Raw genomic sequence first — 23,104 nt, 5'->3', positions numbered from 1 at the left:
CGTTTATTTTGCCACAAAACGGTATAAATAGGTGATTGTAAAGTAAAAACAAGGTAAAGTAAACAACTGCAAAATGTACATCTGTACACAACAATCTTTTTTCCAACTTAACGGATTTGCACACACATTCTGACAATTGGTTAATGTGCTCACTATCGGGTGTGACCATCTCTGGCAGCAATACAGACCTGACAACGACGAGGTATGGTGTGAATCATGTCATCAGTCTCATGTTGATGCACTAATGCCCATCCTTCCTGAAGAACTGGTCGCAAGTCTTGGAAAGTGGTTGATGGATGTTGACGTGATTAAAGCCGCCTTCCTAGTGCATCCCAGACATGCTCTAAAGGGTTTTTAATCAGGAGAGCTAGCAGGCCACGCCATATGTGCAATATCTTCCGTTTCCAAGAAAACATCAACCACCCGTTCTCTGTAAGGTCGAGCATTATCGTTCATCAGCACCTCGCAACAACCGCATATGAGGTATCAAGATCTCGTCACGATACCTGACAGCAGTTAAACCCTGCTGACTCACCTGTATAATTTCATGAAGAGCGGTTCGAGTGGTCATCATAATAAGTGCCCACGCCGTTAGGGTTCCTCTACGATATCAATCTTTTTCCAATGGCTGGTCCCTGAAATTGTGTCCCACGTTCCCTCCTGATGCGAAACCATCGAGAATCACTCTCCAGACTAAAGCGGAACTCATCTGTGAAAAGAACGTTGGTGACGACTCCACTTTAGACGTTCCTATCTGTGAAGATGCACCAGAGGTAGACATACAGCAACTCTCCAACAACAAAGCCCACTCTGTTGCCTTCTGCACACCGTTTACCTCGACACATCACATCCATTGGATGCTGCGAGCTCACTTGCCACTTACTGTGCAGTACTAATGCGGTACTGTCGTGCCCTTACAGTCAAATAACGGTCCTCTCTTCTGAAGTTACACGTGGTCGGCCACGCCCCGGTCTTCAGGATACAGTTTTGGTCTCTCTAAACTGTCGCCACATCCGAGAAACAACAGAACGATTCACATTAAGGCATCGGCCACAGCTGTTAGCGACGCTCCTGCCACCTTACTTTCATTGGCCCTCCACTGCGGAGAGTCTATAGGCGTCTTCTCTGTACCATTACTGCACCGCCTGTGATAGTGTACACAGCGATTGTGGGTGTCGGACTACGCGGCAAACACTATCTCGTTTCATATGTGTCCTTAAGCCATCGATGGTATCGTTGGAATACCTAGACACAGGCAAGGGAAATAGCGGTTTGTTGCTTTAATTTTGGACACCAGTGTATTTCGCTCTAATGCCATTGCTATACGAAAATTATAAATGAAATTTATTTACTTTTAAATAAATGACAAACTGACATACCGTGGAGCAGTTCGGCAGAACTTACAGTGTCACATGCGATGGCTGAATACATACAGCAGACAACCGTCCAATACTGTGAAGCCTGCACACTTCTACGGGCCCTTGATTCATTTAGGTGCCTTTGCCAATGTCGACAATTTCAGATATTCAGTAGTGGGTATATCTGCGGCGGTTCTGATGCAAAGAGCAATTCCGAGTCAAATTTCAAATTCACAAATCCAGAACTCCCCGATCCCCCCCCCCCACAACAAAAAAATATATAATTCCCCATATCACAAAATTAAAATTCTCTACCTCTCATTATAAAAATTTTAAAACTGTTAAATTTTGTTCTCTATGAATTACAGCTGCCAAACCACATTTTCCCATATCAAAGAAATCAAATTCAATTTTATCTTTTTTACAATTTTGAAACCATAATATTTTATTTTCTATAAATGCAAACAATCAAATCTCGAAGATACAATTCAACTGAAAACGTTTAAATAAAAAAAATTCAAATTTCCTCCTATCTAAATACAGTGGAAAAAAATGACTAACGAAGTTGGGCTGTTTGAGAGCCAAGAAAATTACTGTATAGGAGTGCAGGGCTTGGATTTAAGACTAAGAAAATTATTGTAAAGAAAATGGTTACTCAAATGCAACTCAAAACGATTTTATGGAATTTATCAACTACTTGAATAGGAAAGAAGTGAAGAAAACATGAGGAAGGAGGAATTAAATTATATAAAAAAAATGAACTGTGATCAATAGCTGAAACAGAAAAATTGAAGAATTATTACAAGTTTAGAAAGAAAAACTTGACTGATCTTATTGTAAGCTGTATGGCATTAAAAACAATATTGGCAGCGATGATTTGGGTGAAAAAACTAAAATAAATTCACCAAATCTGAAAAGGAAAAAAATTAAAAATTAATCTAAATTTAGAAAAGACCAATTATTTGATCTTATCAAAGGAACTGAAGTTAAAATTAATAACAATGTCGATTTGAGTAAAAACTCTTTAGATGAACATCATCCAATTTGCAAAAAGAAAAATTAAAAAAAATATTCTACACTAATAAACAACCATTAATCGATATTATCAAAATATCTGACAACAAAATTATTAAGAACATCAATGGCCTTCACAAGCATCTAGTAGATGAATATCAAGAAATTAAGCAAACAAATTATCAGGAAAATCTACCTGGTTTAAATTTTCTAGGTGATGAAGATTTTTTCAAATCACCCAAATAAGTTTACAGAAAACGTTCAGCTTTCGAATCAAGAATAATAACTTATGGATTCGGTAATATAGATAATATTGTGGAAACACAAGAATTTTTTAATTAAATTAAAGAAGAAATAGTCACCAAATTAAGGAATATTTTAAGATAAAGAAGATCAATTAAAGTTAACACAAAATTTTATTGTAGTTTTAAAAGACAAGAACAAGTACAAGAATTTAACTTTAAAAACATCTAATCAAGTTTTATTCAGTAAAACAGGTTTAGAAGAATATTACCAAATTCAACTAATAAACTAATAATTGAAATCTAAGAAATGCCAAGGATTAAAATCTTGTTGGTCTTTATTTAATATAGACAATTTAGAGTTAGATGTTAATAGACATAACCCAATTTACGATTCATCATATATCGATTTAACAAAAGCAATTAAAGATAAAAAAGCTGTAGTTAATGGAAAAAGTACAGATCAAAAATTGTTTCTGTGGGCTATAAAATTACCATTACATCCTGTAGAATGTGATGCAGAAAGAGTTAATAAATGTAAAAATATTGGACTAGAATTAGATGCAATTTTTCGAAAAGACCAAATTAATTTTCCAGTTCGGTTAACATATATTCCAAAATTTGAGAAGAAATAAGATATTTCAATTAATGTTTATTCATATGAAAGAAGATCAGAAGAAGCTGAAAAAATTATTGTATAACCTCTATACCATACTAAAAATAAACAGGAAAAACATGTAAATCCTCTTTTAATTAGAGAAGAAAATAATTCACATTATTGTTGGATAAAAATCTATCTAGATTAATTAGCATACAAAAATCGAAAAATGGACATCAAATTTATCTTTATGATCGATGTGTAAGATATTTTTATTCATAAGAAAAATTATACATTCATGGAACCGATTGTAAAGAACATAAAGTAGTAAAAATAGATATGCCTTTTAAAGGTAAAAAAATTGAATTTGGAAATTATCATCATTCATTAAGAGTCCATTTTTTTCATTTACACAGATCTACACAGATTTCACGATTTATCAGCCAAATGCCAAAAAACTTATATCAACAAATATCAAAAACATTTGCCAATTTCATTCAGTTATGTTAACTATTTGAATGGTGATAATAAAAACTCAGTTATATATGTAGGTGAAGATGCAGCACAAAAATTCGTTGAAATGTGGAAAAAAGAACCAAGAGAAATTGTTAGAATATATAAAAAACGTTTCAATGAAATTGACTAAAGGAGATTTAATCAATTTTAAAAATTCAGAACTCTGCCACATTTATAACAAGAATTTGATTTTGACGATAAGAAAAAGATCATTGTCATTTAACAGGAAAATATCATGGAGGTGAATATGAAAATTTCAATCTTAATTACAAAAATCCCAACTTTCTTCCAGTTTATATTCACAGTTTAACAAATTATGATATACATTTGCTTATCATAGATTGGCAATAGATAATAAAGAAAGTGATACAATTCCAAATAATAAACAAAAATATAATTCTTTTAGTAAATGTATTGAAGGTGGATTAACATAAAGAGTTTTGGATAAATTTAAATTTATGGCTTCAAGCACTGAGAAATTATCTTCTAAACTCATAAAAGAACGATTTAGGGAAACAGCAAAACATTTTGAAGGCGTACAACTAGATTTAATAATTAAAAAACCAGTTTATCCTTATCAGTATATGGACTCAGAAGAAAAAATGAAAGAAACAAAATTGCCCAAAAAAGAATGCTTTTATTCAAGACCGAATATTTCTGATTATGACTACAAAAAAGCAGTCTGGAAAAAATTCAGTATCAAAAATTTGGATGACTATACAAGAATATAAAATAAATCTGATGTTTTAACTTTAGCAGATATCTTCGAAAATTTTAGAGATACATGCATTAAATCTTATAAACTAGGTCCATCTTGTATTTTACGGTTCCTGGACTAATTTAGGATTCTATGTTAAAAATGAATAAAATTGAATTCGATCTATTACATGATTATGACATGATCATGTTTCTTGAAAAAGATATTTGAGGTGGAATTTCTCACAGAATTAAAAATATGCAAAAGCAAATAACAAATATATGAAAAATTTTGAGCCAAAAAAAGAAAAACAGTCAAATTGTATTGCACATTTAGATGTGAACTGTTTGTATGGTTGTATGTCTCAGTTTTTGCCATTCTGAAATTTCGAGTGGATGGAACCATATCATAGCGCAGAAAAAAATACTTAAAATTCCAGATGATTGTAAATACGGCAATATTTTTGAAGTTGATCGAGAATATCCAAGAAAATTCCATGATTTACATGAAGATTTACCTTTGGCTCCAGAAGGAGGAAATAACTCACTTAGAACTTTGAATGACAAAGAAAAATATGTCTTACATTATAGAAATCTTAAACAATATTTAAATCTTTGACTAAAATTAAACAAAATTCACAGAGACATATTTGAATAATCAGGTCTGTTGCAAAAATACAATGACTTTAATTCAGAAATGAGAAAAAGGGTAGTCAACGATTTTGAAAAAGATTTCTACAAATTGTAAAATTAATTTGTGTTGGGAAGACAATGGAAAGTATTAGAAACAGACAAAATATAAAAATTATAACAAATCTATGAATGTATACAATGTATGTTTCAAAACCAAATTATGAGCATACTACAGTGTTTGCAGAAAATGTAGTGGTAGTTCATATGAAGAAAATAAACAATGTACAATAAACCAATATATATTGGAATGGGTATTCTAAACATTTCGAAAATAAAGCTGTATGATGTACACTACAATGTTATGTAGCTAAAATATGGGGAAAATATTGATCTACATTGTATGAATACTGATTCTTTCATTTACAATATAATAACTAAAGATTTCTATAAAGACATGAAGACAATGATAGACAAATTTGATGCACATGATTATCCAGAAAACAATATTTATGGAATTCCGCAAGCAAGCAAGAACATTTTAGGATAAATGTAAGAAGAAAATTGTGGAAAAATCATGCAAGAACATGAGAGTTTAAGATAAAAAATGTATGTTCATGGAGTTGGCGAAAAAGAAGAGAAAAAGTCTAAAACAGTTAAAAAATCAGTTGTGAAAAATGAAATTGCTTTCGATGATTATAAAAAATGTTTAGATGACAAAATAAAGCAACATAGAAAAGAATTAGATCAGATCATTTCGACATTAATTATATACAGTTGAATGTAATAAAATTGTTTGAAGTTCTGACAATGATAAACGAGATGTATTACAAGATGGAATAAATATATTGCCATATGAACATTATGAATTAAAGCCAAACAAAATAAAACATGAGAAAAGTGATTTATTAAGAGAATTAAACAGTTGTGCAGTTGATTAAAATAAAAAATTTATTAATTTTTAATTATTTTCCATAAAACATTCAACTTTTCGATAATCTTTGTCTTTATGTTTTTGATAAAGCAATGCTAATATCTCATCTTTTGAATGATAACAGTTATTGACGTACTTAGAGGCATTTTCAATTCCCTTTCCACACTTTTCACGACTTTTATAATACCAAATATGAACACATACTTTTTGCATCTTTCTTATACAAACTTTACAGCCCAATTTTCAAGGTATATTACGTTTTGTTATTTTAATTTCTATATGAATTTATTTTGTTGGTTTTGTGCACACAATGGACTAATTAAATTCTTTTGTATATAAATGGAGTCGCTTGTGGATCTAAAAAATAATAAATGCATTTATAACAACAAAAATATTTTAATAATTATTGAAGAAAATAACAAACCATGGTTTAAAGCAAAAGATGTGGTTATACTTTTAACATATAGTGAAACACATAAAAGTCTTAAGCATGTTGACAGAGATGATAAAAAATATTAAGATAAAGTTAGTGAACTGCTTATAGATGTTGACTCTGAAATTATTGGTATATCTGAACACTTCTTAAATAAGGAGATAATTCAGAGGCTTCCTTTATGAGAATACAGGTTGGCTGGCAGCTTTTCGAGGAGCTGTTTGGGGTTGGGGGAGTAGCTATGTATGTAAAAAACGGCATCCCATTCGAGTCAATTGATGTTTCAAAGTACTGCAATGAAAAGGTGTGTGAATATTGTGCAGGTGTGGTTAAATTTAACGGAGCTAAACTTCTAACTGTTGTTATTTATAGATCCCCAGACTCCGATTTCACAACATTTTTGCTAAAGCTAGAGGAGGTTCTTGGTTTACTTTATGGGAAGTACAAAACGTTAGTTATATGTGGTGAATTCAATATTAATTGTATAAGTGATTGTGCAAGGAAGAAGATGCTGGTAGACCTCCTTAATTCATATAATCTTATGCAAACCGTATTCTTTCCAACGAGAGTGCAAAGGAACAATAGAACAACCATAGACAACATTTTTGTTCGCTCCTCATTACTAGAAGGGCATTCTGTTAGCAAAAAGGTGAATGGCCTTTCATATCATGATGCACAAATTTTAACTCTAAAAGATTTTTGTGCTGCAACACGTGTTAAATATAGTCATCAGCTGTTTAGGAAAGCTGATCCAGTTGATGTAGAGACCTTTGTATACCTTACCAAGAAACAAGAGTGGCAAGATATTTATAGCGCTGATACAGTAGACGATAAATATAATGCTTTTCTCAAGACTTTTCTTGTGCTCTTTGAAAGTTGCTTTCCGTTAGAACGTTCAAAACAGGGTACTAGCACAAACAGGCAGCCTGAGTGGCTGACTAGAGGGATAAGAATATCTTGTAGAACAAAGTGGCCATTATATCAAAACATTAGAAACAGTCAAAATCTAAATGCAGCAGCTCATTACAAACAGCATTGTAAGGTGCTTAAAAATGTTATTAGGAAGGCAAAAAGTATGTGGTATGCAGATAGAATAGCTAAGTCTCAGGATAAAATTAAAACCATATGGTCAGTTGTAAAGGAAGTGGCTGGTCTGCAGAGACAGTCAAGGATATAGAATCAGTGCATAATGGGAATGTCTGTGTTACTGATAAGTCGCATATATGTACAGTATTTAATCATCACTTTCTGAATATAGCAGGTGAACTAAATAGAAACCTAGTCCCAATAGGGAAGCATATAGCGATCTTAGAAAAAAGTGTTCTGAGACTGTTACCTGAATCCTCCTCCATGATACTGACAAGAGGGAGATTGAGTTAATAATTAAATCACTAAAGACCAAGAACTCTCATGGATATGACGGGGCATCTAGCAGAATACTGAAGTATTGTTCTATGTATGTTAGCCCAGTACTTAGCCACATCTGTAACTTTTCGTTTAGGAGTGGTCTGTTTCCTGACCGATTAAAGTACTTGGTAGTGAAGCCACTTTATAAAAAGGGAGACACTGATAATGTTGACAATTTTAGACACATTTCTATGCCATTGGTGTTTGCTAAAGTCATCGAGAAGGTTGTATATACAAGGTTACTGGAGCATTTAAATTCACATAATTTGCTGTCAAATTGTCAGTTTGGTTTTAGAAATGATTTAACAACTGAAAATGCTATATTCTCTTTTCTCTGTGAGGTTTTGGACGGATTAAATAAAAGGTTGCGAACGCTAGGTGTTTTCTTTGATTTAGCGAAGGCGTTTGACTGTGTTGACCACAAACTATTACTGCAGAAGTTGGACCATTATGGAGTAAGGGGAGTAGCTTACAACTGGTTCGCCTCTTTCTTTAAGAACCGAAAGCAGAAGGTAATTCTCCGCAATATTGAGAGTGGTAGTGATGTTCAGTCCGAATGGGGCACTGTTAAGTGGGGCGTTCCCCAAGGGTTGGTGCTGGGGCCACTGCTGTTTCTTATTTATATAAATGATATGCCTTCTAGTGTTACAGGTGATTCAAAAATATATCTGTTTGCTGATGACACCAGCTTGATAGTGAAGGATCTTGTGTGTAATATTGAAACAGTATCAAATAATGTAGTTCATGAAATAAGTTCGTGGATTGTGGAAAATAATTTGATGCTAAATCACAGTAAGACTCAGTTTTTACAGTTTCTAACTCACAATTCAACAAGAACCGATATTTTGATCAGACAGAATGGGCATATTATAAGCGAGACGGAACAGTTCAAGTTCCTAGGCGTTCAGATAGATAGTAAGCAGTTGTGGAAAGCCCATGTCAAGGATCTTGTTCAGAAACTAAATGCTGCTTTATATACCATTAGAACAGTATCTGAAATAAGTGACACTTCAACACGAAAAGTAGTCTACTTCGCATAGTTTCATATGCTTATGTCGTATGGTATTATTTTTTGGGGTAATTTTTCTGATTCAAAAATGGTATTTTTGGCTTAAAAACGGGCTGTTCGAGCTATATGTGGTGCAAGTTCGAGAACCTCTTGTCGACCCCTATTCAATAGTCTGGGTATTCTGACATTGCCCTCACAGTATATATTTTCTTTAATGCCTTTTGTTGTTAGCAATATTAGCCTATTCCCAAGAGATAGCAGCTTTCACTGAGTTAATACTAGGCAGAAATCCAATCTGCATGTGGAATGCACTTCCTTGACTCTTGTGCAGAACTGAGTGCAGTATTCTGCTGCATCCATTTTCAATAAGCTACCAGAAGAACTGAAAAATCTTAGCAGTAACCCAAACTCTTTTAAGTCCAAACTGAAGAGTTTCCTCATGGCTCACTCCTTCTATTCTGTCGACGAGCTCCTGGAAGAGCTAAAAAATTAAGCAAATTCCAGTGTTAAATTGTTGATTTTCTTTATTTAAATGTACGACTTGTCACCTGAATATGTTTTTTTTATATTTCATTTTATCTGTTTCCAATATCGTGTTATAATTTTGTGTATTGACCATGGAGACTTCTCCTTAATTTGGTCCCATGGAACAATAAATAAATAAATAAAAGTTTAAAACATACAATTTGGATGCATTAGAAGACAATGAAAAATCACAATTTTTATCAATGAAGGAGGTCTTAATTTTTTATTTTGTTATAAAAAAGCAAAAAATGTTCTGCCATACATTCACAAACATGGAGAATATAAAATAAAGATTAATGTAAAACAACTTTATGAAGGACAACCAAATCATTTAAAAGAACCGAATAAAATTAAGGATAATTATATAAAAAAAGTCAGATAAAATATATGATAAAGCTGTAGAAATGCTGCTTGGAAGAAACGAGCAAACAAATACATTACTGCCATATGTTGTTAGACAACTGAAAGTTTAAAATTTAAGACCAACTTTTGTTCTTTTGAGATTAAGTAATTTTAGTTATGGAAACTATCTCATCTGAGCACAATTTAAAAATGCACATAAACGAATATATGTTATCAGAAATGCGCACCAAAACTGTGAAGAATATTTGAGAATTTATATCAACGAATGAAGGAAACTTTAAGAACTATTTGCTGTAAAAATCATTTCAACTCTTTGGCTGAATAATGAACAGAACAACTGCATGAAGATATCAATAATATAGCAGACATTTTAGAATATGAAACTAAATTTCCAAGTTCTTTTTACATCACTAAATTTTAAATAACATTCATAAAAATTTTATATACATATAGTAGACAAAATTTATGGAAAGCATCATTTCATTCAACGAACTTAAATTTAAAATCCTCAAATCATTTTGACATTAATTCGTATTTTAACCTTTATCTAAACATCAAAATAAATTGTATCGTCTTTGATTTAACAGTAAGCTTAATTGATATTATATTCGTTGCCAAACATGTTTAAAGTTTCAATAAGACTGTCTATTTATGTACAACAAGTTTCATTAACATTTTAAAATATTACATTCGCTATATTTACCTAAAAATTATGTGAATTATGAGAACGCTGCCATTTAACAAACTTTATCTCCTTTCTTTTTAAAAAGTGTCTCAACAAGGTAAACATCTGGAAAATTCATTTTCATTCCTTCTTGTTTGGAAGAAGTTCTCTCAACATCTTTCAAATTATATGTGACTGGGTTGGAGAGAACTACATCTTCAATTTCGAAAATTTCTGTTGACCAATTGACAGTGTACTCTTTCCCAAAAATTCATTTCAATTTGCTAATTCTTACTTTATTGCCCATTTTAAATTTGGCTTCAATATCTAGCAAATTTTTATGTATACAGATTTAAGTTTGGCTTTTTTTATTTATTTACATTTTTCAGGGCCATTTTTATAGTTGAATATCTTGTGTTGTTGTATTCATAAACTAATTTCGAAACTAGTTCAGTCCATTTATAATTTCCCTGAGGAGCAAATTTCTTCCACATTTTTTCTTTCAATGTTTTATTAAATCGTTCAACAACAGATGCTTTTAATTTGCTAAAAATTGAATAATGATTCATGTCAAATTTGTCATTAATTCTTGAAATTCTTTGTTGTACAATTATTTGCCATTACCTGTTGCAAAATGTTTGCCGATTGAGCGATGAATATTTTTTCCAAACATTCAACTATATAAGATTATCATAAACACTTACTGAAATATCAAAGTCATTAACCCATAATTCTTTACCTTAATTTTGGCCAATTACAATAACTTTTTAAAAAATAAAGTTGTACTCGAAATTATGAAGTTTTTTTTCACCTCCGGTATAAAAATAAATTCAGTTATTTGTTTATCATATACTTTCTCTTTAAGATTGCTTAAATCGTTCAAGTTGGAGTTAAATCGCCTTTTGAAAAGTAATCTGATAAAACTATCTCAATATCTTTCTGAGAATAAATATTCTGAAACAAAGTTAACACATTTACATATTGTTGTTTAGATTCTGAAATCTTTTACTAATCCAATCCAAATCATGAAGTGGATCGTTAATATTAACAATTCTTGTATTTTTTAAAATCAACATAATATTCAGCAACTTTAAAAGTTTTATTTAATTCTTTCTGAAATTGTTTAATTACATTATGTATTTTTTGAGTCTACTGATGTTTGAGAATCTTTGATTTTTGATAGAAAATGTTCAAATTTTGAACTTAATTCGCTATTGATTTGTGGCTCTAATGATCGAAAAAACTCAACAAGTTTTTCCAAAAATAACCATTTAGTAAATTGAAAATATTTTTGCCTGACGGTTTTAAAACATATAGACAAATGACAGCAAATTATTTCATCAAAATTTTTATTCTCTCAGTATTTTATACAAATTATTCTTTCTCAAATAGTTAAGTAGTTGTTTTGGAATGTTTCCCCATTTGAATCAAAAACAATTCTTTGTCCTTAGTTTTATAACACTAAAACCAATGAGTTGCAACATGATCAGCTGTATCTAAATTTACTATTCCACTTTCTAAGTTTTTCAGTTTATTTAGCAGTTAATCATCAAAACACCTTATAAAAGATTAATATGTAACAGTTTAAGTAGTTTTCTATACCAAAATTAGATAATGGTGCATTAAATTTTTCGATTACTTCTTTGATGTATTTTTACTTTCTTCATTCCAGTGCCCTTCTGTTTTTCCATTTCCAAATTATGTCTTCTATTTTTCCAAATCTTTATCAGCTTTCTTATTATTTATCACCACATTTGCAATTGCTGCAGATCCACTAGCTAATGAGGCAATTAATCCAAGATAGGATATAGCTGCTAAAATTAATGGAAGAAAAACTGCTATCATGTTTCGTTAGTCCAGCTCCTTTCAAAGTTTATGTGATTTTGGCAGTTCTTTGCCACTTCAAAGCAAAGTATAATCGATCGAAAAGTTGTTCATTTATATAGATTAAAAAATAATAAAAAACTTTATAATTCCTATCCATTTTTATCAACTTCCAGGCTCATTCCTAATTTTCGTTTTCCATACATAATTCCTGTAACTGCTGTTGCAGCAATTTTTTTCACCTAAAGAAGCATCACTTGCATACATTTTTACTTTTGCAAATAATTGAAGTTCTTTTTCTGCTACATTTCTTTTTTCTAAATCTGTATTATCTCTATAAGTAATATCATGTTCTTTACATTTTTCATCTAATAGATTAATTCATTGATCTCCTAACTAATCTTTCTTCTAGTTTCGTCCCCAGACTACAAAAATTATAGCCTGGAAGATGCATTTCGTATGGCAATTTGTTAATCAAGGAGTTTACTCTTCCTTATCCCTATTTCACTTTTTTCCAAAATGTATGTGGTAAATTATTCAAAAATCTGATTAAACATGGAATATATTTAGGATTGTTGATAATGAGATCGCTAAATTTGTTTTTCAACATTTTTTTATGCAAATTTTTTCTCAATATGATGATTTTTATTTCTTGTCAATCCTTCACTATGAATAACTGCTAATGTCAGTTAATTGACGAATATCATCCCTCCAGACACACAACTGGTTTTTATGAATATTTTTTCACTAACACTTAATCAAATTTTCATCTATATCTGAATACAATACTTTTTTGGAAGGATATTATATTTACTTTATTTTGTTTTATTTGGATTATCATCAGAATATAATGATCCTGAGTGAATCAATGCATCTGCAACAGAACCTGTAAATAGATTATTCACATCATCCACAGTAACTTTTTTGTTAACATACTCATTAATCCATGAGTTCCTTCCTATATTCCATAACCAATTGTTAATTAATCTCTTTCAAATTTCACTGGAAATTTACCAACAAAATCAAAAACACCAACAGGACATAATCCAAAAACTTTATCTTCTCTATAATTGATAAATTTTTTAACTTCTTTTTCGTTTCATTTTTATCTTCCTTCTTCATAATCCTGTTCACTTGATGTGAAATCTCTTATCGCTTTCATAATGTTTCATTGTAGAATATCATTAAATTCTTCAAAATAATGTTGATTATAAGGAACCATTTGTTTTTCTACTTCTCTATTTTCTTCAATTGCTTTTAAAACTTTATCACCTAAAAATTCAATTCTTTCTTTAACTTTTTCTACTGTATCGATAACTGGTTAATCTTTTTTAAAATTTTTATATTTGTTTTTGGTAACAACTTCTCGATCGTATATTGCAAAAATTTATTAAGAATAAATTATGATAATTGTTTTTTATTTTGCATTCATTGTATATGTTTATTGTTCAATACTTACGTTTCTCGTTTGCATTCATCATTTATGTGCATCGTTTTATGTTTATTGCTTACGTTCAACATTCAAAAAACCCTTAATTTTTTCTCTATATTTACCTTCATTATGTTTTGTTGGCATATCAATCATTAGAAAACGGGTTTTTTTCTCTATGTTTACCTTCATTAAGTTTTCATGACATATCAATCGTGAGAAAAAGGGATTTATCTTTATTTTAACATTTACTACATTATTCTTTAAATTCACAGTACATTAAGTTACCTACAACAAATTCATGAAAAATATGATTTTGTATCATGTTGTCTAAAATATTTAAAAATTTAAATTACCTCTAACTGTTTCACTATTTTTTAATATGTTTGACTTAAAAACAATCTGTTCCTTTGTCTTCCTCTAGTAAAATATTCTCTAAACATATCCTGATTCAGATGAAGGAAGTCATCAAATATAACAAGTGAATTTATTTCACATTCATCTAATGGACTAATTTCATCATAACTTTCATAAAACTAAGAATTTTATTTACTTTTTTCTTCAATTTTTTCACATATTTTTATAAATTCTTGGTGTTGGTTGATACAAACTTTTTGAAAAAACATATAAATGATTAATTTTTTCCAGTTTAATCATCGAGGTGCTGAAATATAATTATCAATCATTAATGTTGTTATTCCACATCGATGTGGTACAGTACTTTTTCATCAGATTGAATCTGGTAAAAGTTTACCATGTTTGCATTTTGATTTATGTTCTTTAATTCTTACTTTTGGCTTATAATCTGTCATTTAGTTACATAATTTTTGCTAATATACATGAGTAAATTATTTCGGTTAGATGATATTTCTTTTGTTCCTTGAAACAGATTAACTGTTCCAAAAAGAAATTTAATAACTGTATCACTGGTTGGATTTTTTTCAACTTCTTTAACTCAAAACATCACATTAAAAATCAATGAACTTTACTGTGATGGAGAAACGATAGAAATTGCTGTTGGTCAATATAGTCCGAAAAATTTAGAAAAATGTGTTCATTCAAAAAATCCAAATATTCACACTACAGCAAATGAAATTTTAAATAGAATCATCATTGAAAATGATTAAAAAATATATATGGATATAAGAAAAAATAATATAGCAAGAGTGCTAGGATTTAATAATCAAGTTATCGAGCCTAATCAAAAAACTGTTACTAAAGAAGTTCCTAAAATTGTTCCATTTGAGATAATAATTGTAAATTTTAATTTGGCTGATGGAATGTTTGTTAAACATAATGATCATTTTCATGAATAAACTAATATATTGCTTTATTTAGACCAAATTCTGAATTTGTATATCCAATAATTTATCACTCTATAAAGATTCCAATTTTCCATACTATTCAAAATTTAGAGATAATCATACCTGAGAAAAATGATAGTTTGATTAACTTCAATGGTCACTTGTGTAACTGTTGTTTTAAAAATAAATGTAATTATATTTTTATAATTAATTAATTAATATTTTTCCCCATTAAAACATGAACCAAATCGAGAGTTATCAATTTTACTCATTTCCTATGAATAAGAAGACTAGAAATAATCTAAATCTCCCCAAAAATGAGACTGAAATTAATATTAATATTGAGGTGGTTGGCTTCATCCTAATTGCCTTTTGATTTTGAAACTTCCTGGCAGATTAAAACTGTGTGCCCGACCGAGACTCGAACTCGGGACTCCACTGCAGAGTGAAAATCTCATTCTGGAAACATCCCCCAGGATGTGGCTAAGCCATGTCTCCGCAGCATCCTTCCTTTCAGGAGTGCTAGTTATGCAAGGTTCGCAGAAGAGCTTCTGTAAAGTTTGGAAGGTAGGAGATGAGATACTGGTAGGAGTAAAGCTGTGAGCACCAGGCGTGAGTCGTGCTTCAGTAGCTCAGATGGTAGAGCACTTGCCCGCGAAAGGCAAAGGTCCCAAGGTCGAGTCTCGGTTGGGCACACAGTTTTAATCTGCCAGGAAGTTTCATATCAGCGCACACTCTGCTGCAGACTGAAAATCTCATTCTGGACTTTTGATATCGTTCATTCAGAAGGAACTGATTTTTCTGCATATGATGGAAACACAAATATTTAACTGATTGATAATTATATCTTAAAGCAGTTCGACATTATTACAATTAAAAAAGGAATAATATTTTATCTAGAATCGAACATCCTTTTATTTCTTCTTGAGACCTTATCACTTAACTTCTCTTTTGAATGAATTAAATATGGATGGACATTTTTAACAATGGAAAAGTTTATGCTAAGCATTATTTGGTTGATTTTTAAAGATCATAAAGAAATTATGTTTGAAGGTGATTTAACTGTAATTTTTACTTGGAGTTTGAGAAAAGATCAAAAAATTGTATTCTTCATTGGACTACTGAAAATAATAATTCTACTTTTCCAAAAGAATGTAAAATCGTTGTAAAAAAACAGAATTTTCATTTGAGCTATAACAAGAAAGACTTAAAAATACAAAAATTTCAATTTCTTTGTTTGAACTTCAAACAATTGAATTTTCTGGATTACAAGGAAAAAGAAATTTTGAACTAGGTATTACTGATTATGGTATTTCAACAGAATGTGACATGCCTTGCTTTATTTTTATTCTTTCCCAAACGAATCGAGAAAAATAATCAAATACTTGATTCTTCTTTATTTGATGATGGAAAATTACAAAATACGTATGTTAAAAATGGAAGAGATGAAGGTTTTCCACAAGAATTGTGGAATTGTGAACCATGAAGTAACTTTTAATTTTAAGTAATTTTAAAAGATTAACTCACTTAAATAATGATGTAAATGTGAGTCCTTTCAATTTTGTTCAACATTATCCAATTTATGTAATAAATATGTCTAGAAGAATAAATGTAGAAACTACTCAAAAAAACAACAATGAAATTATTAGCATTCTTTAACGTAAATATTCCAAATGACAATTGCATATATTATTATGCATGTAAAAAGAATTTAACTTACGATTCACAACACAGAAAGTTTACTGAAAATTTTTAAACTGAAAACTTGACTTCTTCAGAAAATGAAAATGTTTTCCAAATGCAAGCATTTGGATAACATTTTAAATTTTTTCATTCTTAGTTTTTATATTTTTTATTTTTAAATTCTTTTTCTAAATAAATAAAAATCTCAATGAGCAGTAGCACTGAAAATCTATTAATTGAACTCAACAAGTAATGGGTGTTCAGAATTCTTCACAAAATTATCAGAACTAAAAAAGCATGAACCATATGAAATTTCAAATGCAGAAATTTTGACAACTAAATTTGGAGGTAGGATATTAGTTTTAGATGAAAAATATATAATTATTGTTCCAGCTCGATATACTGAAATGTTTAAAAATGATGATAAATTAGATAAACTTGTATGATTATGTGTTGTTTATCATGGTAAAAAAGTAATTTTTTTTAGTTTCTTCTAATTACATTGAGATTTTTTGCATTGATTTTCTAAGATTTTGAACAGCTCAACTTTGTCCATCATGTTTTCGTAAACGATTTTTAATTTTTTTTAAATTTTCGATATGAGCCCATTATATTTTTTTGTTTGAGGGGGGGGGGGGGAACTGAGAAATTGAATTCTGGGTTTGCACACTTGACATTTGGCTTGGGATGCTCTTTGCACCAGAACTGGCATAGATATACTACTGCTTTCGTAGCATGCCGATAGTGTAGTGAATTAAATTTCAGAGAACAGTGACATGTGCATCCATTTTACAACAGAGTATGTACTTACAGTGTGAACTTCAGTTTCAGTAGTGTTACCATGCATATAATAGTGTGCATCTTGTATTGTTAATCCTCAGAAATCTCTTGGCTTATATGGGGTCAGGGTACATTAAAAAGACTTACCTTTTAAAGTGACAAAACGTTCTAAGCACCATAAGAATCAAATACAAAACAATATGTACTCTCTGAGAGTAGTAATCAATAAATCTGCTCCATTTGTTAAGTATTTCTAAGTTTATCATGCATTATGGTGTGGTAAACATACCAATAAATCAGGTGTTCAAAATCTGTACTGAAAAAGTTTGAAAATATCTGCAGGAAATTAGTAATTTCATCTTCTGTTAGTATCCATATACCCCAATGGTGAAGGCCTTTCCCATAGAACTGGATTTCACAAACAACTTTTGACCAGAGACATGAATCCGCATTTGTGACCAGTTCAGTACCAGTTCATGAAATGTTTCTTCAAACAACCTGCTGCATGTGTACTAGCCGTTTCACCCACTGGGCCAATTTACACTGTTACTTAGACAACCATCAGTTACTGTAGCAGTCTTCGAAACTGCATAAATTGTAGCTAATAGTAGCTATATCATCTGCAGCAGAGTCTCCACCAAATTCTGAGTATTTTGCTTACTCTTCTGTAACTTCTCCCCAGCAGTTCATTAGACGAACAGCCAGGACTTTTTCTGCGATGGAACTATGCCAGCTCTATAACATTGTTGTTATGTTAGAGATCTAAAAGAAATATACACGACTCTCAGTGTGATCGTTCGGACTCAAAAAACCAACCAAAAGTGAGTAAATAAAAAGCCTGTAGCACTGAAGTGTGTGGAAAAATAGTTTTCGTCATATCGCGTATTTTCAGTAATCATCCAACGTACATGTGCACTGTTAGCGGAAATAATTTGTATTACCTTAGCAGCTAACTTTTTCGAGATAATTTATGAAACAATATTATCTGAAATGTCCGTTCGTCATTAGGAGAAGCATGTCACAGCATACAGTCACCAAAACTGAATACAACTAGGAATCGAATTCACGACTATCTCTCTCCTTACATGTGCAGTGTGGAAGAAAACTAGCTACAAATATGCTTACAAACGACTGCCGTCTTGATTTTACACTTTATAACGCAGGAAATGTTACTGTGAATTGAACGTACATTGGGAGAGTAGATCCGCATAAATGCTAGCTTAACACAGGGCCCAATGTAAAGGGGAGCGTGACTCAAGGGCTCCGGTCAAAATTCATACCATCACTCACCTGCTCGCCAATATCTCAATCCTACCGACTTAGAAACATAAAAATAGTATTCGTACTTGCCATAGAAGCTATTCCGAATATATTAATTATAATACAATCGATAGCCTAAATAGTGTAACAGGCAGAATTTAAGATTAGCGATATCTATACTTACCAGTGTTACTCTAAGGATAACATTTTGCGCTCAGATTCCTCGCATCGAAACAAGAAAAATAGCTTCATGAAATTAGTCTGTAGATCTTACTTTTTCACTATTCTGATGTAATAATGAGTGGAAAATTACCGTTTAGTAACAAATACATACCAAAACTACAGCCTTCAGTATTGTTAACGAAAATAACAAAACTGCTATCTTCAGTATTAACAAAAATAACGAAACTATAGCCTTCCGCGTTATTTTTCCATCATCATTTTGAAATATTGCACTGAAGTGATAAACATTATGAGACAGCGATATGGACAGATGGCGGTAGTATCGCGTGCACAAGGTATAAATCGGCAGAGCATTGGCGGATCTCTCATTTGGACTCAGGTGATTCACGTGAAAAGGATTCCGACGTAGTTATAACGACGGGAATTAACATAATTTCGACGCGGAATGGTAGTTTCAGCTATACGCATGGGACATTTCATTTCGGAAATCGTTAGGGAATTCAGTATTCCGAGAATCATGATGTCCAGAGGATGCCGAGAATACCAAATTTCAGGCATTACGTCTCACCACGGACAAGCCAGTGACCGACGGCCTTCACTTGACGTCCGAGAGCACCGGAGAGTTATCAGTGCTTACAGAAAAGCAACACTGCTTGAAATAACGGCAGAAATCAATGTGGGACGTATGACAAACGTATCCGTTAGGACAGTGCGGCGAAATCTTGGGTTAACGGGCTGTGGCAGCAGACGACAGACGTGAGTGTCTTTAAGGGGAGGTTTACTATCTTTTCGTTCAAAAAATCAATTTTTTTCAAATTCCATTTTTGGGTTCATAAAAGTGTTTAGAATCCACCAAGGAAACGGTTTCTCCGAATACAGAACGGAAATGTTTGCTATTCGCAGTTGAACAAAAAAATGCACCTGCCTGAAATCGGCGTTTTCCACCCACCAGTTGTTTTGCTTTCGGAGGACGAGTTGTTGTACCGGTGCTTGGGAGGAAACACACAAAATTCAAATGAAAGTTTGGGCGCGTGTGTTTGGAAGTTAGCCCCCAGGTATCTGCATTCTGGTGCGAAGACTGTGGAGATTGCGACTTTCCTGGCAGTGAGCAGCCTCAATGAAGGTTATTCAGCAATTTTGAAGACCGTGACAATGATGGACGTCACCATACGAGCGGCTCTGGAGCAGCGCTGGATGGTCCAGATCGAGCAGAACGCCCTCTATGAGGAAGAGGGAGGACTAGTTTATGGACCCGGAATAGCAGATTGGACGTACGTTGCATAATATTGCATTTGTATGTAGTCAAAACTTCAAACGCGTTTTTATCGAAATGACTTTTTTATCGCGTGGCACGGTAACTTCAAATCTACTGAACTGACTGGCATTGATTCTTTGTTTCCGACGAAGCTAACTGAATTGTCTAGGAGTTGTACAACTTTTATTCCGACCCATCAGCTATATATATTTTTACTTGGCCGACGAAATAGAAAAATCGATGAGAAAACCCTATTTTTTTTTTCAAATGGCCGCCATTTTGTTTCCTATGGTCCAAATAACTTAAGAGAGGTAAAGCTCCTAAAGAATCTTATATGCTTCGCTAACGTCAACTCAATTTTGATTTCAGACGAGCCGGCTGACCTGTGACATTCCGCGAGTGGAGGTCTACATCGAAATTTTGTTTCGTTCCGACGGCACTTACGCCTTTGCTCTTCGACATTTCCGGTCGAAAAAATTCCAGTTTGTAGAGGAAATATCAATAATCATTTTGACCAAATTTGACATTAGTATCTATAACTCATCCCGTGAAAAAAAATTCTCAGAGAACATACATTTTTCGGGCCAAAGATAGTAAACCTCCCCTTAACAGCACAACATCGCCTGCAGCCCATCTCTTGGGCTTGGGACCATATCGGTGGACCCTACACTACTGGAAAACCATGGCCTGGTCAGATGAGTCCCCGATTTCAATTGGTAAGAGCTGATGCTAGGGCTCAAGTGTAACGGAGACCCCAAGAAGCTGTGGACCTAAGTTGTCTACAAGGCACTGCGCAATAATGGTGTGAGCCGTTTTTACGTGGAATGGACTGGGTCCTCTGGTCAAACGTAACCGATCATTGACTGAAAATGGTTATGTTGGGCTACTTAGAGACCATCTGCAGCCATTCATTGACTTCATGTTTCCAAACAATGATGTCATCACACCGTGCTACAGTTGTTAGAGATTGGTTGCAAAAACGCTTTGGACAATTTGGGCGAATGATCTGGCCATTCAGATCCCCGACATGAAACGTACCGATCATTTATGAGACGTAATCGTGACGTGAGCTCGTGCACAACGTGGCTCAATTTTTCTGCAGGGGACTTCCAACTATTTATTGAGTCCGTGCCATGTCGAATTGCTGCACTACTCCAGGCAAAAGGAGGTCCGACACCATATTAAGAGGTATCGCAAAACTTTTGTCACCTGAGTTTACTTTCTTGGTTGGAAACAACGTCTAGATGCACTTACACCGCAAAACATTCACATACCGGTCCAAGAACTTACTCTGCCACTTATCACTTCTTGCACTCCAACTGTTAAGTGTTAATGTGCAAAATGCCGAGCTGCAGCGCGGATCAGAGAATGCGTTAAACTGTAGGCCCCTCCATAACTGGCTTCATGAGTCAGTTCAAAGATGGGAGGAAGACAGTTGCATACCACCTCCAACAGGACCGTCCCTAGTAAACTTCTGTGCTGTTCAAAGCAGCCTTCGGATTGATGACTGCTTTAATTCTTGACCGTAGTTCTTAGTGTACCACAAGCGGAATATCATGAAATGGCGTCCTGCGTCATTAAGGACCCGTTATATTACACTGACTCAAAATAATATGCGCTGTCCTCACGCAATCTTGTAGGCAAGCGGACCATCCGCCTGTAGACGATCACCTCATGTAGTGCGTGGTTATGTCATTTCGACTGATCAAGAAGCCTACTGACTAACGATCAAGTTCCCGCTTACCTCAAGCCAGCTGGTAACTATAAATTTCTGATACCTCAAATTGATACATTCACCCTTCACCATCATCCCTGAAAGTTTCATACATCAACCATCATGGAATCACCCTGTATACCTAAATGAGACTTAATTCCTTACTTGGTACGAATGTACAATAATTATTTTTGTTAGCTTCTTATTGGTATATATTCCAAAGTCGATAAGATATTATTTTTTGTTGTTTCTGCACTTATCTTTTCTAGGGCAACAGGTTCAGCATGATGGTGGTTCTACCAACGGAAGTAGACGGCTTGTTTGACGTCGAGAAGCATCTCGCGGATGCAAACCTCTTCGACATTGCAGACCAGACGTTTAAACAAATGGTCCACGTGTATCTACCCAAGTTCAAATTGGAGTACGAAAAAGAACTTGAAGAAAGCCTTCAAACTGTGAGTTACTTGGGTGCACTGCAATTTAAGATCAAGTTTTATGTGGTAGCACATATAGCAGACACACACTGGCGTGCAAAACTTAAGGACCAAAGTAACTTTTGCGTGACGTCTTACTACCTATAGTATCGTAGCTCGACGAAACTTGGACCATACATAGGAAGCACTGCTAAAATTACGGTACAGTAGGTAAATTAAAGAAATACGCAATGAGACGAACAGAAGCGGCACTTTTATTGAAAGAATAATTACATTGCAGTCACGGCGATTCATCGTGGTCCAGTAGACATTACGAAGGCGGAACATCGTTCTTAATATGGTGTGCGATCAGCACGTATGGCACAGCGCACCCTGCAGTGTGCTTCCATGTTGTTCACAACCCTGGGTAAGAGTTCTTGTTGTAAGGCGTCGCACCCCTCCAACACCGCAGTTCACAGCTGGCACGCTCGATGTTAAATACTGAGCTTTCTGAGATCACGGTTCGTGACGTCACGCCACCCAGTACCTAGGTCGGCCAGTAGATGTCACACTCAGCAAATCGTCCCATTTCAGCCTTTTGAAGGTGAGCGCAATATATCTGAGGTACTGAAATTTCTTAGCACACTGTTTGCACTCTGGCCAGATGGCAGCCTTATATATTTTTACGCCTTATGGATTGGCCTTGTTCATTTTCATAATTTATCTTCATGGAATTTGAAAGTCTGTGCCCAGATGTCGGTTTCTTAATACAGTGCGACACAGTTTTAAAAAAAGAAGAAATCGAAAAAGTTGTATCTAAAAATGAGATGATTTCAGAACTCTGTTAACTACAAAACAATTCGTCCACTG

General features: G+C 33.1%; 1 protein-coding gene across 1 annotated transcript in view; it reads left to right on the top strand.

Annotated features, from left to right (window-relative positions):
- Positions 1-23,104, top strand: part of LOC126236003 (serpin B6-like) — a 156,629-nt gene that overhangs the window by 96,536 nt on the left and 36,989 nt on the right. The window contains exon 6 of the mRNA XM_049945012.1: positions 22,091-22,276. Within this exon, the coding sequence (XP_049800969.1) occupies positions 22,091-22,276 (186 nt within the window). The remainder of the gene's footprint in view (positions 1-22,090; positions 22,277-23,104) is intronic.

This window comes from Schistocerca nitens, chromosome 2 (genome assembly GCF_023898315.1).
Source record: "Schistocerca nitens isolate TAMUIC-IGC-003100 chromosome 2, iqSchNite1.1, whole genome shotgun sequence".
Taxonomy (NCBI): domain Eukaryota; kingdom Metazoa; phylum Arthropoda; class Insecta; order Orthoptera; family Acrididae; genus Schistocerca; species Schistocerca nitens.
This window is presented reverse-complemented; position numbering and strand designations above follow the sequence as displayed.